We start from the raw sequence: 17701 nt of genomic DNA, 5'->3' as shown, positions 1-17701 counted from the left end.
AAATGGAAACATTCAGTCTAGAGAAGATTCGAGGAATATATACCTGTCTTTGAAGTGTCTTAAAGGTTAAAGAGGAATTTTATTCATCCTATTTGGCCCCACAGGACAGAACGAACAGTAATGGACAGAAGTTAGAGAAAATCAAATTTAGGTTTGAGATCAGGAAAAACTTGTCAAGAATTGCATTCTGAGAGGGCAGCTAGGTGGTGCAGTGAATAGAGCACAGCCCTGATGTCAGGAGGACATGAGTTCAAATTTGACCTCACTTAACACTTCCTAGCTGTGTGACCTGGTATTATATATACCATGTGGGGCAAGTCACTTTAACCCTAATTGCCTCAGGGGAAAAAAAAAAAAAAAAGAATTGCATTCTGAAAGTGGATTGGATTGTAGCAGTTTGCACTTCACTAAGGATCTTTAAGTACATATTGGATGACTGTATGCGGCAGTAAAGCTCTTTTTCTGGTACAAGTTGCTGAGATCAGCCAATCAATAAACATTTAGTAAGCACCTACTATATGTCAGACACCGTGCTACATGCTGGATACAAAGAAAGGCAAAAAAAAAGCTGCTGTTCTCAAGGAGCTCAAAGGAAAGAAATGCAAATAACTGTATAAGCAAGCTACATACAGAATAGAAAATAAAATCAACATGGAAAGTACTAGAATTAAGAAGGATTGGGAAAGTCTTCCTATAGATGGGAAATGGGACTTTAACTGAGACTTGAAGAAAAGAAGAAAGGAAATGAGGAAAGATAGCATTCCATGCATGAGGGACAGGCAGAGAAAATTCTTTAGGGTGAGAGAATATCTTATGTGAGAAGCAATAAAAATGCCAGTGTCACTGGGTCAAAATATATGTGGGGAAGGGGGTGGAAGGTATAAGAGGACTGGAAAGATAGGGAGGCAGAGCAGATTATGGAGGGTTTTGAAATTTTTCTTTTGAAAATTTTATATTTGATTCTAGAGGTAATAGTGAATCATTGAAATTTGTTAAGGGGTGAGGGGAGGGAGGAGAGGAAATGGTGTATGTGTCACATAACTGGATTTGAACTTTAAAATTCTTTGATTTTGGCCAACTGGTACTATAGTTCAGAAGAGATTGAGGTTACAAAGAAGTCAAAGAAAGAAGAAAGGACTCATATATTCAAAAGAAATAGTTTCTGATATAACAAAGAACTTGAAACAAAGTGAATATCCATTAAGTAGGAAATGGCTGAACAAATTATGGTTATATGAACATGGTGGATTATTTTTGTGCCACTAAAAACAAATATGAAAGATTCAGAGAAACCACAGAAGATTTATATAAACTAATTCAGAGTGAAATGAGCAGCAGGACAACTTCCATGATGACCTCAAGAGTGCTAAAAGAAAACAACTTTTAAAGGCTTCAGAAATTCTGATTAATGATATCAGAACTCTCATGATGAGGTATGACTCCGACCTCTCAAAAGAGGAGTAAAAAGAAGTATAAATTTTCAGATATGGCCAATGATTTAATATGTTTTAAATAATTAACTCATTTTTGCAAAAGAGAATTTCTATTTGAGGTGAGATTAATAAGAACTACCACAAAAAAGAATCAATAAACATTTTAAAAACACACATAAGAGAAAAAATTCAGAAGAGGAAAAAAATAGGGCATTTTGATTATTACTGTGTCAAATTCAATATACTTTTTAAAAACAGATAGGCAAAATAAACATTTATAAAGAATTCTTTTTTTGAATTTTGAAATAGTTATATCTACTATTTTCATTTCATAATAAAAAAAATTTTTTTTAAAGATTGGAGTGAGAGATACACATTCACACATCACCAAAAACATATAATTATTTGCTTTTTGATATATGAATTTGTGCAGAGAAAAAAAACAAAAAGAACACTATAATAATTTGTAAAATATTTTATATTATAAAACTTCTAACATTTACAAACCTGGTAGGTAAATATAATCCAGTTTTAAAACTTCCAAATATCTGGACCTGAAAAATAGAAACAAATAATTATAAAGTATCATTGGAAACCTACTAAAATTGATGCAAAATAATTTTCACTACCTAACTGGTACTTTTAAGCAGTGCACAAAAAGCTGCTTTAAATACATTGCTAAAACTTGTAGCACATAATGTTATCATAAGAAATTTGGGTTTGGATCTTAATTAGACATAATTAATATGTCAAAAAATTAATTAATCTGGAATCAGAAGATGTGTTCAAAACTCACCTCTAATGCTTATTTCCTATACAATCTTAGGCAAATCATAAATACACTAGACTTCTTTTTTTTCATTTATAAAATAAGATAAATGTATTATTTATCTTACAGGGTTTTTTCAATGTCCCCATTATAATCCAAAACACGGAAAAATTTAACAGGATGATACATTAGAATTCTTCTAGTCTTTTCAAAATGTTCCCTTCTAAAAATCAAGTAGTTAACTACTCTGATATTAAATTTGTTGTTAGACATACATAGGCACTTTTTTGGTTCTTTTTTGCTTAAACTGTTTTTTTCCTTTCATTACAAAGAAACAATCCAATATTGGTGATAAGGGTAGGAAAAGATATTATTTTTTTTAAAAACTCCAGAAGCATTAAAATAATTTTTATAAAATGAATTAAATAAAATAAAGAAGCAATAAGAGAGTAAACATATTACATTATGTTTAAGCAGAGCTTTGTGATAAAAACATTTTGCCTTGTAATTAAATTATTATTATATTCCAACTCAACTGGTTGAAATAGCTCAGTCTGTAACCCTGAATATACTGACCCAATTCTCAGCCACAGTTTGCAGCTTACTATTGGAGTTAAAATCTGTGCAAATGAGACCTCATCAGGAGCTCTCTGCTTCATCAAGAGTTGCCTCAAGTTTAGAAAAGAATCATAAGATAAATATGTCAAAGTATTGAAATACTAGTTGCTATCTGTCAAAAAATGCATTTTTCTTATTTTCTGAATGAAATGTATTCCCCAAATCATTAAAGGTGTCAAAATTAAGCAACATTCTATAACTACAGAGATAAATGAACACTAAGCATCTGTCTAAACAATTCTTACAACTTCAAACTGTTCCCTTAATATAAGAATGCCTAGAAAATATAAAGACATAGAACAACTCTGATTTTGTTCTTTTCATATTAATCTTTCCATTATCAGCATGATGGGGAATAAGATTATTCAGTTAACTGGATACCCTAGTTAATAAGTTATCATACATAGATTATAATGCATCATACACAATGTCAAAAGGAATTTATAGAAATGGATAGATTCCAGAGTTAGACATTGTGCGATCAAGAATTAGAATAGACCTCAGAGGCTCTCTAGTTCAAATCTTTTCCTTTACAGTAACTTTTCTGAGATTACAAAGGCAGTAAATGTTAAAAACAGATGAGATTTGATTCCATATATCCTTTAATTTAAGAATCCATTGATATTTTTACATGCCAACTGCACTATAAGTTTCCTTCTATTCTAAAATCTCATCTCCTAACAATCTTTTTTGATTTAGGAGACACTGGTGGAGTGGCTGAGCAATGTATCATAATTATCATGAAGAGTAAATAAAACTTAACTCTCAATGTTGAGATTAGGACTAGACAGAATGCTGGAAAAAAGATACTTAGTATCTTTGATAGAATTTTCAAAATTGGTCAGAAAGGTAATATGATGAAATTAAAAAGAGAATATAATAAAGTATTGCAATTTTTTAAAAAGAAAATAAGGGGGGGGAGAGGAAAATAGGAAAAATTATTTTTAAAAAATTCCTAATCAGTATAAGAATGGTGGGGAAAAAAAAAAGCTCCCATAGCTTTTATTTTCTATTTTTTTTATTTTTGGAATTTGAGGGTTAAGGATGTGAGGTTGGTATTACAAGAAGATGGAAGGAAGAAAAAACCACTAAGGGTCATTCAGCAAATAAATTACTACTTCACATTCATTTAACTAAGAAGTATAGCCTTGAAAGATATCTTATAAAAGAAATAAACATTTTTACTAACCAAAAATATAATCAAGAAGTTAAAAAGGTCAATATTTGGGGAGAAATAGTTTTATATTTTTTGGAGGAAAGAACTAGAACTATTTCCCTACATACTCATTCAAGATCCTCAAACAGCACAAAATAGAGAGCTTTTTGGATTACTTTAATTCAGAAAATGAATTCCCAATATCATTGGGAATATCAATTACCAATATCAATTACCATTTGTTCACTTGTCTATAGGTATTTAGAATTACAGAAATAATTTAATAAAGCAACTGCAAAAACAAAATATGTTCATTTATGAAATGCTTTTTTTCTATTACATTAAGGACTTCTTAAATTAGTTTTTCTCTTGGAAGTTACTGTTTAATATATTGAAGCTAAAAAACATGATTAAAAAGTTTGTCAACTCAATGAAAATAACTTTAAAATTCAAATTCTAAAGATAATAGGAAACAGTTAAATTGATTAAATGTTAAGCAAACAAAGCTAAATGAGCATACTTTTCTGTTTGTGAATTTGCACATGTTATAAGATATCTACTCTAAAATAGTGACACGACAAGAGTTATTATTTATCTTTAAAAACAAAAAGAACAGAAATTTTGTTTACAGATACTAAAGAATTCTAGGCTATTACTCACATCAGCACTGGGCCAAAGCTCCTTAATAACATTTTCTATCCTATTCACCACTTCCATTCGCATTTTCTCTTCCTCAGGTCTAGGAGACATGTACTCATAAAAATCACTGATTTCTTCATGAAGACTGAGGGGGAAAAAAGAAAATTAACAGGGTTGCCTTACCAAGAAATTATTTTTTTATTTTCAATAGTATTTAATTTTTCCAAATATATGTAGTAGAAATTGCTATTTTACGTGAATGTACATATTCAATCTTATAAATTTGCTGATAACAAAAGTTTATTTATAGATTTTTATCTTAAGTTTAATATCCAAATCCTGCAGCAGAAAGTAATTAAGAAACTAAAATCAAATCTGTCAAAAATGAAAATTTTGGTTCCTTAAATAATTACAAGAAGTCTTAATGATAATATTATTATCAATATAAATATTTAATTAAGTATCATAAACATATATACATAGGGAAGCGTGTACTCTATTTTATATTCCTAGAGAGCAAGAAATATCTTATTATATTCATCTTTGTACATATTCTCTATTGATAAGATAATGCCTTAAACACAAGAGATCAGTAAATTCTCTAAAGAAATGAATGAATGGACAAACTAGAAGAGGAGTAGTGTGAATTGAAAGAAAGCGATTTGGGGGGAAAAAGCATACAATGTTCAATGATTAATGATAAGACAGAAGAATGAAAAGATAAAGATAACTCGAAGGTTGTAAGCCCGGATAACTGAGAATGACCATAAAATAGCATTAAGAAAAAAAATGACAAAAAATTTGGTGATAGAGATAATGGAGGAAAAAAGGAAACTGTCAAAAATGATTCCAATATTACATGACTAGTAAGGAAAAGATAGACAATAATGAAGAGATTGGACAAAGGTCTCTTTTTGAGAAAAAAAGATAAGATCAAGTAAGATGTGTTATCTTTTGATACATATTATCCTCTAAATGTTTTAACAGTCTAGCCTCTCCTTAATATACTTGAGAAGAGACTGGGAGGAAGGTAGAAAGAAGAGCATACAATGAGATTAAAAGAACATACAATAAAAAAAGACAAGAAAACATTAAGATGGATTTAAAATATAGGACAGCACAGGAAAAATAATTCTTATCATTAACTTACCCACCTTTACTAGCCATTAAATTGTCTAGGTTTCCTCATTTGTGTACAAATGACAAAGACTAAGACTATCTTAAAGACGTTAAATAAACTAACTAGTGTTTCTAGAAGATACCAGGTAAATTCTGAGTAGATTTTTTAAAAAATGCACAATACTTATACCAATGCACTCACTAGGACTCGTCACTATGACCTGATTGCCAAAAACATTAAGGTATCTTGGGGCTACATTAATAACATCTAGAGCAAAAACATTTTAGTTGTACTCTTATTTTGGCCAGTCTGGTTGAAAAAAGTGATAACAGAAATTTTAGTTTATCATAATTAATGTCTTCGAAATTCTGAAGGATTATCTTGTAGAAGAAGATAAATTTATCTCTAGGATCTCCAATACTAAACTAATGTGCAGAAGCTATAAGGCAAATTTTAGTTCAAAATAAGGAATAAGTTCCTAACAAAGCTATCTAAAATAAAGTGGGAATTCATTACTAAAGATATTCAAATAAAGGGTGGATTTTTTTTTTAGAAATGTAATACGTAGATGGAAATAATGCAGCAGGTCTGAGCTAAACCAAAAACTTCCAAGGTCCTTGCCAACTGTCTTGATTAATACTTTTTCTTCTATCCAAGAGCTGAGTTTCCTTTATGGAAACTTAAGTTTTGCCAGTAAAGGCAATTTTCTACCCCAATCAAATATCTACTAAGAGCATACAGGGTATTAGCATTAAAAATGTTAAACAATCCAATTATGTTTTAATGGAAGCTCCCAGTAATCAAAGAATTTTCATAGTAAGCTTATTTTGGATAATTTAAGAAATTTAATTGAAAATACCTGAAATTATCCAATTATTGAAGAGATCCTAGTTTTCTATGTACTAATCTGATTCCATGGACCCAAAAAGATAAGTAAAAAAATATATATGAGCAGAGTCCTCACTAAAATTTTAAATAATTCTTTAATAATTTGTTCTGTTACGTAAAAGTAATTTTAAAAGTCTCTTTAAGATACTTTTTTTCAGACTGGGCACAAAAATACATACTTTTTAAAAATCACTAAAAAAGGCAGAAGCAGCTGGACAAGAAATAATTGATTCCTGAATAATATAGACAATGAACAAAAGACAATTTTTTTAAAAATATAAAACGAATGCACTTATTGGTGGGGTTGTAAAATGATCCAACCACTCTGGAGAGGAATCTGAAACTATATCCAAAGGGCTAAAAAACTATACATATCTTTTGATCTAACAATACCAAGGAGTCTGTATCCCTAAGAGATTATAAAAGAGGGAAAAGGACCCACATATGCCAAGATGTTGGTAGCGGCTCCTTTTGTAGTGGCAAGGAATTGTAAATTGAGTGGATGCCCATTAGTTAGGATGAATAAGTTAATGGTATATCAATGTAATTGAATATTATTGTTCTATGAGAAAGGGTAAGCAGGCTGATTTAAGAAAAGCCTGGAAAGACTTACATGAACTGATGTTGAGTGAGCAGAACCAGGAGAACACTGTACACAGTAACAGCAAGATTATGTGATGATCAACTATGGTAGACTTAAGGCTCTTTATCAGCAATGCAGTGATCCAAGACAATTTCAATATGGAAAATGCCATTCACATCCAGAGAGAAAACTATGGAGACCAAATGTGGATCAAAGTATAGTATTTTCATCTTTTTTTCTCATTTAGTTTTTTCTTTCTCGTGGTTTTTTTCCCTTTTTCTGTGATTTTTCTTGCACAACATGACAAATATGGAAATATGTTTAAAAGCATTGTACATGTATAATCTACATCAAATTGCCTGCTGCTTAGAGAAAAGGGAGGGAAAGAAGGGAAGGGAAAAAAATTGGAACACAAACTCTTACAAACTTGAATGCTGAAAACTACTTTTATATGTATTTGGAAAAATAAAATATTGAGGGGAAAAAATGAATACACTAGAAGTGGGGAAACTACATTAAACTCAAAGTTAACGGTATAAAAAATAGACTAATGGAGCAAAGGAGATGTGTCAACAAAGAAATATTTGTATGTAAAAAATCAGATTACCACTAAGCCATATATTGATACAATTAATAAATAGTAAAAGAAAAAACAATTCTGTTCAAGACAATTTTACTACAGCCCACAAGAATAAGTTCACATATAGTATACAACTTGCTTTATAGAAATGACTCTCACTAATCTTACTTTTTCTATTGAAGAGAGGGAAGAATAGTATTTTCCTTACTTTTTGCACACTCTGGAAATGCAGGAATTTCATATAAATTGCCCATACAAACCAATAACCAAGGAGTAAAGTTAAAATTTCAAATACAGCCAGAAATGTAATTACCAATAAAATAGCATATAACAGCAGCTATTTCATAAGGCTAGACATGCTTTGTGAATGGAAAGCACTGCCCCAAATAAATTTTTGTGGCTATCTCTATGATACAAAGCATGCTATTAGATGTGCAATAAGGTGATGTAAAGAGCTTACTAGGGCTAAAAAAATTTTCTCAAGATAAACCTGAAGGCATGTAAAACCTACCCTTTAATTAAGAGAATCAAAGATTAAAATGCTCTCCACAAATATGCCAAATCTTAATTCAGAGACTTGAAGAACACTACACTGAGTGGCAACAGTGAAGGGCAGTTCCATCTAAATAGCAGTTTTAGAATTTATTAGAAATTGGAAAATTATATGTATATATATAAATATGTATAAATATATGCATATATGTTATTAATGGATTAAAATTTTTTGTATATAAAAAACATACAATTGTAGTGCTGGAGAAGACTTTTGAGGTTCTTTGAGATAGGAAGGGGATAAAATCAGTCAGTACTTAAAGATAATAATTCAGGCTATTGTCAAATACTGAAGCTGAAGCTTAAACATTCTAGCTACATAATGAGAAGATGTGACTCATTAGAAAAGACCCTGCTATTGGGAACAGTAAAGGAGACAGCGGAGCATGAAAATTGATAGATGGTATCATGAAAACAATAAATATGAATTGGACAGACTTTTATAGTGAAGACAAGAAAGACCTGGAATGCCATAGTCCGTGTGGTTATAAAGAGTTAGACATAATTGAATGACTAAAAAACAAAAATCTATTTACACACATACACGCGCGTAGATAGAGGTTTATGATTCATATATATATATATATATATATATATATATATATATATATATATATATATGCAGAAAGAGAGAGAGACCAACCAAAAACCACTATCACAAAATAATACATGGATTCACTTAGTGAATAATATAATCAATATAAGTAAAAAGTATAAAAGTCTTCCTAAAATGAATTCCATATATACACTAGATGTGACTAGAGCTTTTAGGTCCCAGTTGTATTATTTTAGATGTAATCTATTAATAGTATATTGTGTATGTATAGCAACAGATATCTATTTTTATGTTCTGCATAAGATTTCTGTATTTTTCCATGGCTCTTAAGATTGATTATGCAGGAACAAATCTCAAAATTTCTATATAACAAGTTAATTGTGAATATGTCACCCAAATTCAGAGATGTATCCATTTTAAAATGTTGAATTGCAGGCCAAAAGGAACTGTCCAAATTACATTGAGTGCAACTGAACTCTACGAGAAATTAAGTCCCAATTTTATGCAAGGCACCAATGGATATAGATACAAAAATGTGAAGCCCTGCCCTCAAAGATCTTTGTTGTTGCTCAGTCTTTTCAGTTATATCTGACCCTATACAACCCCATTCTGAGCTTTTTTTGGCAAAGATATTGAAATGGTTTGCCATTTCCTTTTCCAGATCATTTTTTAAGATGAGAAAACTGAGGCACACTGGGTTAAGTGACATGTTCAGGATGACACAGCTAGTTATTGTCTGAGAATAGATTTTAATTCAGGCCCTTTCTGATTCCAGACCTGGAACTCTATTCACTCTGGCACCTACCTAATTATCTCAAGGACCTTATGTTCTATCTATAGGATAAAATACCCGCAAGAAATAGCAAAATATATTCAAAGGAAAAGCAAATCATTTCTGGGCAGTAAAAGTGTTAATAACTAGAGAGGAGTAAGAGGCTTAGAAAGGCCTTTTTCCACCTGAGATTTGTTTTCAAGAAAGCTAGGAATTCAGCAAAATAAATAAAAAGAGAGACTCTATCCAGATATGGAGGATAACTTGCAAAATGGCATGGAGGAGAGTGATGAGACACAGAGTAGAAACAACAGCTGGCAGACCAATCTGATTGGGACAGAGATCGTGTGAAAGGCAGTCCTGTGATTATCTCCAGCCTGGTATTTAAAGCCATCTGCAACCTGACTCCCATTGATTTTTCCAATCTTATTCCATAAAGGCAACAGACAACCATTAAGTGTCTTGGGGGAGGAGGAATGGCATGTTCAGATCTCTATTTTGGGAAGACCAGTTTGGCGTCTATGGAGAATATGGACTGGAGAGGAGAGATTGGAGACAGCAAGATACATTTTGTGGCTCTTGCAATGGTGCAGAAAAAAGTGAAGAGGGTAAAAGCTATTATGAGTAGGAAGACCAGGTATGGCTATTTGCAAAAATGTTGTGGAATTATATGAGATATGCCCAATAACTGGATGTGGGAACTGAAGGAAAGGACTGAGAGTCTGAGGAAATGGAGAGAAAAAGACTTAAGGATACTCTGAAGTAGCAAACTTGGGTATAGAAATGGCAATGACTGAAAGGTGGCAGAAATGGGCAAGTTTGGATAAGGGGACAGATATTTGGAAAATAAACTGAGTTCCACCTTGGACATGTTGAATTTGAGATGCTTAAGAGGCATCCAGGTAGTGATAACTAAGAAGTTGGCAAAACAGGACTGGAGTTTAAGAGAGTAGATAAGATATTAAAACTGAGGATTCATCTGCATGGAGATGGCAATTAAACCAAGAAAAAGACAATATAGAAAAAACAAAGAGGACCTAGAATCCTTAGGAAATCCTTAGGATCCTTAGGAAAATCCTCTCGCTTCGTGAATAGGAGAAAGAAGATAATCCAGCAAAAAACTGAGAAGGAAAAATCAGAAAGGAAGAAAAACTACTAAGGACAGTGTCACAGAAGCCAAAGGAGGAAAGCATATCCAGGAAGAAGGGTTAAATTAAGAGTGTCAAAAGTTGCAGAGTGATTGGAAGACTAAGAAAAATCCACTACATCTACATTTCAGTTAAGAAATCAGCTGTGACCTTGGAAAGAGCAGTCTCACTCAAGTGGTGGAGTAAAAAGGAACTTACAAGGAACTGAGAAAAGAGTAGGTGGTGAAGAAATGGAAGCGATAAGCACAGATAACTCACTCTAGAAGCTGGCTAAGAATATGAATCTCACACATATGTAGTAACTTATAAGTTAAAAAATTATTGAAATTTGGCCATCTTATATAATGCATCTTATATAAAAATGCTATGCAGACTATAAAAATAGATGTGTGTACATTAAACACAGACACATTTATATACTATAAAAGAGTTGTTGTTTGTCCTTCTTTCTTAAAAAGATCTGTGACATCAGAGAGGTGATGTCATGACATGCAAGTTAATTGGATTTAATCAAGGAAGGATGTACAAGGTCACCTGCCTCACTTTAACCTCCAGAGTCATCTGGCTCTGGATATGGCAAGATACAGATCAGGAGTGGATTCTCAAACAAATTGTAAAAGTCTAATGTAATACTAAAATTAGAACTTAAAATTTTATGTAATTCATTTTGGGAGGGCTGTTATAGACTCAGTTGTATTAGTAAGTGACTACATGTATTCTCCTTTGGGTTCTGGTTAAGTATATTAAGGAGAAGAAATATAAGAAAAGCTTAAGGATACGACATGCTCAGATATGTTTTTGAAAGAAGGAGACTAAGACATGTTTACAGGGTACAGGAAATAGGGCCAATGGATAAGGAAAGCCTGAAGTTGAAAAAAAGGGAATGATAAAGAAAAGACAGGAGAGAATGAGATTCAAAAGCATATCTGTAAAGGTTGGCGCTTCAAGAAAAAAGATCAACTCTTCTATCAGAGATTGGGGCAAAGGAGATGGGTAATGATTAAAGGGTTTTTGAAATGGACAGTCTCTCAGGGAGAGGGTAAGAGGAGACAGGTAAGAAATCCTGAAGAGAGAAACTAAAAAAAAATAAAAAGACTTGTCATGTAGCAACTAAGAAGGCCCAGTTTGAGCTTAGACAATATCAATATGTACTGAATCCAGGCAGCACAGTTTTGTGACTTTTCCAAAAATTTTCATCAGCTTCTGAGAAGGAAAGGAGAAGTTAGATGGTAACTTCTAACTCTAAATTAACTTAAAAAGAAAAATATGAATTATACTGATTCAGGTAAAGGAAAAAATGCCTTTTGTAAATAGTTTGAATATTTTCAAACTTTCACTAACAATTTAGAATTTTATTGTGACTTTTTTTTCCTCTTTGTTAGAATTTGTGGGGAAGAATAAACAGAATAAGTGGATGCTTGCTTTAAAATATTCATTTTGAAAGTTTTGTTTCCCATTCCATTATGTTCTGTTCTGGGAAAGCAAAGTTGTACTTGTTTTTCTCCACTTGACAGTTGTCTACCTGTAACAGCTCAATTTTTAGCTTATACCTTTATAAGCAACAAAATTTGCTAATTTGAATTCTGATTTTAGGAAAGAAGAAGGTTTTGTCTTTTTTTTTTTTTTTAATTCTAATTCCTCTCCCCCTTCCCCCATTTTTTTCTTCAATTTTCCCTTTCTCCTCCTTGCTATCACCCAAAGCAAAACTTCTAATTCTAAGAGGATAAAAAGATAAATACTACATACATTGTTTTTCTACCTCCCTTTTTCAACATACTTTGGAAATATGAGTTATATTTTTAATAGAAAAATTGCACATAAAACTTCATCTGATGTTAAATCCCCCAGCCAATATTCACAAAGGCTTTGTAAAACTAAATGTGGTTTTTAAAAAAGAGAATGGAAATGAAAAGTTGTAAGAAAGTATATGAACAGAGCCATTGTGGAACAAATAAAATGTAAAATACTAAATGGTTTTATTTATTTTAAGATTGGTATGAAAAAAGTACTTTGGCTCTTATACAATAATTTTCCCAATAAGGATTTCAAATATTCATTTAGATTTATAATGTCATTCCTGAAGGTTTATTTTATTGAGTCAATTATAAATCATTCATATGTACCTTTGATTCTTGTCTGCAAGAGTCTTACAAAGTTGCCTAAAGCTTTGTGATCACAGGTTTAAAAAGCTAGTAAATGTCAAGGCAGGATTTGAACTCAAGTCCTTTCTGATTCCAGGTCCAACATTCTATTTCCTACACTAGGCTACCTTTTTCTGTTTTGTTATATTCTCAATGGTGGATGGAGAAGAATGCAGCTTGGGATAACAACATTAGACTTTGTCATGTATTGACAACTATATCAGTTAATAGGAAATCCATAATTAATCTGTTACTTACAAATAGTTAATAAATAGTAAGCTCATTTATGTAGATCTTACTCAATGAACATACATAAAAATAAACATACCTATTTATATGTGTACACATATGTCTATATATATCTGTATATGTATATATAAACATACATATATTTGGTATTCTCGACAGAGCATTGAATTTGGAAGTCAAGAAGACCTATGTTCAAATCTAACCTCAGACATTTACTAAGTGTATAAGTCTTTTAACTTTCTCTCAGCCTAAAATGTATTCATCAGTGAAATGGGAATAATAGTTATAGCACTTACCTGATTCAGAGGATCAAAGGAGAAAAATTCTTCTATTCAAAAATAAGTTCTGGATAGCTTGAAACTTCAAAATTTTATATAATGTATCTAAACATCTTAGCAATGTAAATCCAAGCTTCTTTTATTTAAATCTAATTTTATTTTATCAATAAAAATTTACTCATTAGTAGCATAGATAGTAGAAATACTTAAAGAACGCTTACATATACACATGGATCCCTTGAAAAATAGGTAATATTATGTTAATCATCAATTATAGTCCCCTCAGTCTAAACTCTATGATCCTCTAGTATAAACATACTCAAATACAAACTAGATAAACCAAAAATTTCTGGCAATACATTTTGCTGAATAAATTTTTTAAAACTGGGAAAGGCTATACTTTAAGTTACTTTAAAATATTAGGAAATACAACATGGAAATAGCCATTTATCCAACATCAATGGAAAATAAGATATTCTAAAGTAAAATTTTCAAAAAACTGGTGCTTCAGTATGTTTCCCTTATAACTACCCAAAACTTCTACCAACCTTTTAATGAAATCTTGCTGCAACTTATTCTATACTGCTATATGTTCTTATACAGAGACCACTGAACATAAAGCTGATTTTTTTATGATGGCACAAGGTAATTATGAGCATCCATTATCAAATTGTCCTATAATATACAACTGTCTGTTTTTTTAAATTTTGGAGTCAAATACTCAAACCCTGATTACTATTACTATGTCCCTAATAACTCCAATCCTCTTTCTAGTTTGTTGTTTCTACCCTGTAATTGAGAAAGTATACAGTTAAAAGCTTGATAATTCTATTTTGTGTATTACTTATAATTCTATAAGCTATAAAACCTTTTAAAAACAGAAATAGTTTCTCCCACACTATCAAATCATTCTGGAGAGAAAGGGTTTCTATAAGGGGTAGAGTGAAACAAGATTGAACGTTTGCTTTTCAGAGGCTATTGCAAAATTTAGTTGACTAGGCAAGAAGAAAAGAAGGCTAATCAAGAATTCCAAATTTTCAGCCTAGAAGACTGAGGGAAAGATGCCACTAAAAAAACTAAATGAGCTAATGAATTGTTCTATTAGAAGGGGAGAAGGGACAATGAGCTTCATTTCAGACAAATTGAGAGATAACAAAAGAATCAAAGAATCATAGATTTTGAGGGGAAAGGACTTTGAGGGGCTATTTAGTCCAATCCTCTCATTTTATAGATGAGCTCAGAGATTAAAATGATAGTTTCAAGGTTATTTAGGATGTGAGATTTGAACCCTGGTCCTCTGATTACAGAGTCAGTGCTTCTTTCCAACCTTATTTATTAGATCATTCATTTATGCCTTAATGTTAAAAGTGAAGGATTTAGGACAAAATTTTATCCCTTGTTTTTCTACATTTTATTCCCTTGTAGCTAGTTAAGATTAGATTTTATAAAACTTAAAAATAAATGAACATTCATGATAATGAAACAAGAATTAGAATGTAGATCTCAAACATATATCACTTCAAAATACCATTTATAAATATAAATATCACTCTTTGCAACAAACCTATAAAATAGGTACTATTTTAATCCTCATTCTAAAGAACAAACAGACCCATAGAAATGTGACTTGCCTAAGGTAACAAATCTGCTAAATATTTCAGGTAGCATCAAATCCAGATCTCCCTCACTACAAATTCTGAGCTCTGTTTACCACAACAGGCTGTCTTTCAAAACCTTGGACCAGAGCATTTCTAACTCTCTGAGCCTCAATTTCCTCACTGTAAAATGCTAGACCTTGGGGCAGCTAGGTGGCGCATGGTTAGAGCACCAGCCCTGAAGTCAGGAGGACATGAGTTCAAATTTGACCTCAGACACTTAACAGTACTTACTAGCTGTGTAACCCTGGGCAAGTCACTTAACCCCAATTGCCTCAGGGAGGGAAAAAAAGCTAGACTTAAGGGCCCTCCAATTCTAAAATAGTATGACTATATTGTAATTTTTTTTTTTTAAACTGGGGAGGAAGGGTAGAAGGGGTTGAATGGTGGAGAATGAATCCATGAGTTCTGCAATGTAGTAAACACTGTTCTATCAATTCAGGTCAGCAACTCATGTGTCCCTACATTACAGTCTTAGAAAGTTGCCTAAGCCACTATGACTATAAATTTAGAAGTATGTTGCAGAATCAAAACTTGAACCCAGATTTTCCTGATGCCAAGAGTAGCCCTCTATCCACTATGTCCTATTACCTTAATGATAACTTGAGGACAGAAAAGAGGCAAATAGCCAAAGAAAAAGCAATAGAAACTGACAATTTAAGGGGCAGGAGGAAGAAGAGCCATTAAAGGAAACAATGAAATAAGTAAAAAGAGAAGTGCAGCAGAAAGAGTACTTGATTTGGAGTCAGAACCCAGGTTTAAATCCTAATGGCCCTGTGTAGCAGAGTCAGTTGCTTATTAAATAACTCTTCTAGTTCTCAGTTTCCTCTTCTTTATAATGAAGAATATGCACAAGACTCTTAAGGTCCCTTCTAATTCTAGATCTATGATTCTATAAAGACTCTAATTATGAAAAAGACAAAAGAAAAGAGAGCAGTTTCATGAAAGAATGTTTAGTCAATATCATCAAATGCTAAAGTCATTCGTGAGTTTCAAATACACAATTATAGTAGCAAATGGAGAAAAAAAAAAAAGCCTGATATAAAAACTATTAATCTGAAAATAAACAATGAAACTTTTACTTTTATGAAAGTTCATTTTTCAAACATTTTTCAAATTCTGAACATTACTAGATTATTAAGAAAAAGAAAGATGAAGAAAACATCTTATATTATAGCCCCTGAGACTGTCTGTACAAAGTATGGGCTTTTAATAAACACTTATTGGCTTGTTTTTAAATTGAAAAGCAAAATAAAACATTAACACTTCTTTAGATTTTTTTTTCAAACCAGAAATATCTTACAACTAATTTAGATCTTCAAGGTCTATCTGTACATTTATAATATTTAAGCAATGTGTTTCCTATATCTACAAACAGATCTTGAAACATTATGGTAAAATCCAATTTTTGGACAGAAAAATCTTTTTAGGGGGTTAAAGGTAGCAGATCAGCGATTGCTTTGTAACCACAGCTTATGAGAGCTGCTTAATCCCTGTGATAATGAATGGATCACTCTGGATTATTAGGAGGAAAACTAGTCCTTAAGTCAGGAAGGTTCAAATCCAGCTCAGACACTTGACACTAGCTGTGTGACCCTGAGAAAGTCACTTAACCCCAACTGCCTCCCTCCCCCCCCAAAAAAGAGGAAAAAATAAACCTATCTGTACATAAATAATATTTCCAATTGCTTTCCTTGTAAGGGGAATAGGAATGGAAGCAACTTATTCATATAATAGTCAAGAAATGACTATATAAATTGTGGCTTATCAATGCAATGGTTTATTAATATGTAGGATAAGGAACAGGAGATAAATTGAATATAAAGAAATCTGAAAAGAAAGTAATAATAGACAGAATTCAGAATTAAAAGCATACACAGGGCCACAATTATATAAAAAGTAGCAACAAAACTCTCCAAGTACACAGATGGAAAAGTAATAAGAAAATCGAGAACAAATAAGTATGTTATGATTTTATTTGGGATTTTACTTTACTTTTTGTATGTTTATATTTGCTAAGGCTGTGTAAAAATAAAGTTTTTAAATGCCATTAAAAATATTTTTATAATTTCATGATTAAAGGGAACAGGAATTTTTCATATTGTCTATCTCTCCCTTAATACAACTCTTTTAAATGTTTGGTTTTTTTGGGGGGAGTGAAGGGAATTATTGACATAGCCAATGGGATTTAATCATACTTAAATAGGATACTCAGGAACTTCTCAAACAGAAGACAAAAATTGCTCCAGGTCCTATGTACTATGTAAATAAAACCAAAGTAAAAGCCAATTTAAGAGATTTTGAGCTATGAGCATAATTGTTATCCACTATTTCAAGATTAAGAATACCAGCTTTTGTTTTGGTTGAGTTCATTAGAAAAGGGGGGTGAGGAAAGAGGAGCTAAAAATAAGCATTAAATATCAGAAAGTTAAAAAAATGCTTTCTAGTTGGACAAAAACTTCTTTAAAAATAAGATGCCACAGTAGGTAAAGATTGATGCCTACATTTCCAAGGGAAGTAGACTTATGCATAAAGTTAGATAATAGAATGTTGAAAATAACATT

The 17701-nt window shown here is 31.7% G+C and overlaps 1 protein-coding gene across 1 annotated transcript in view; it reads right to left on the bottom strand.

Moving 5' to 3' along the window:
- The window catches only part of TENT4B (terminal nucleotidyltransferase 4B), a 52445-nt gene that overhangs the window by 21949 nt on the left and 12795 nt on the right, over positions 1 to 17701 (bottom strand). The window contains exons 2-3 of the mRNA XM_051979815.1: positions 4637 to 4760; positions 1941 to 1987 (exon numbers count right to left, since the gene is read on the bottom strand). Of these exons, the coding sequence (XP_051835775.1) occupies positions 1941 to 1987; positions 4637 to 4760 (171 nt within the window). The remainder of the gene's footprint in view (positions 1 to 1940; positions 1988 to 4636; positions 4761 to 17701) is intronic.

The sequence above is a fragment of the Antechinus flavipes genome, chromosome 2 (assembly GCF_016432865.1).
Source record: "Antechinus flavipes isolate AdamAnt ecotype Samford, QLD, Australia chromosome 2, AdamAnt_v2, whole genome shotgun sequence".
In the NCBI taxonomy this organism is placed as follows: domain Eukaryota; kingdom Metazoa; phylum Chordata; class Mammalia; order Dasyuromorphia; family Dasyuridae; genus Antechinus; species Antechinus flavipes.
This window is presented reverse-complemented; position numbering and strand designations above follow the sequence as displayed.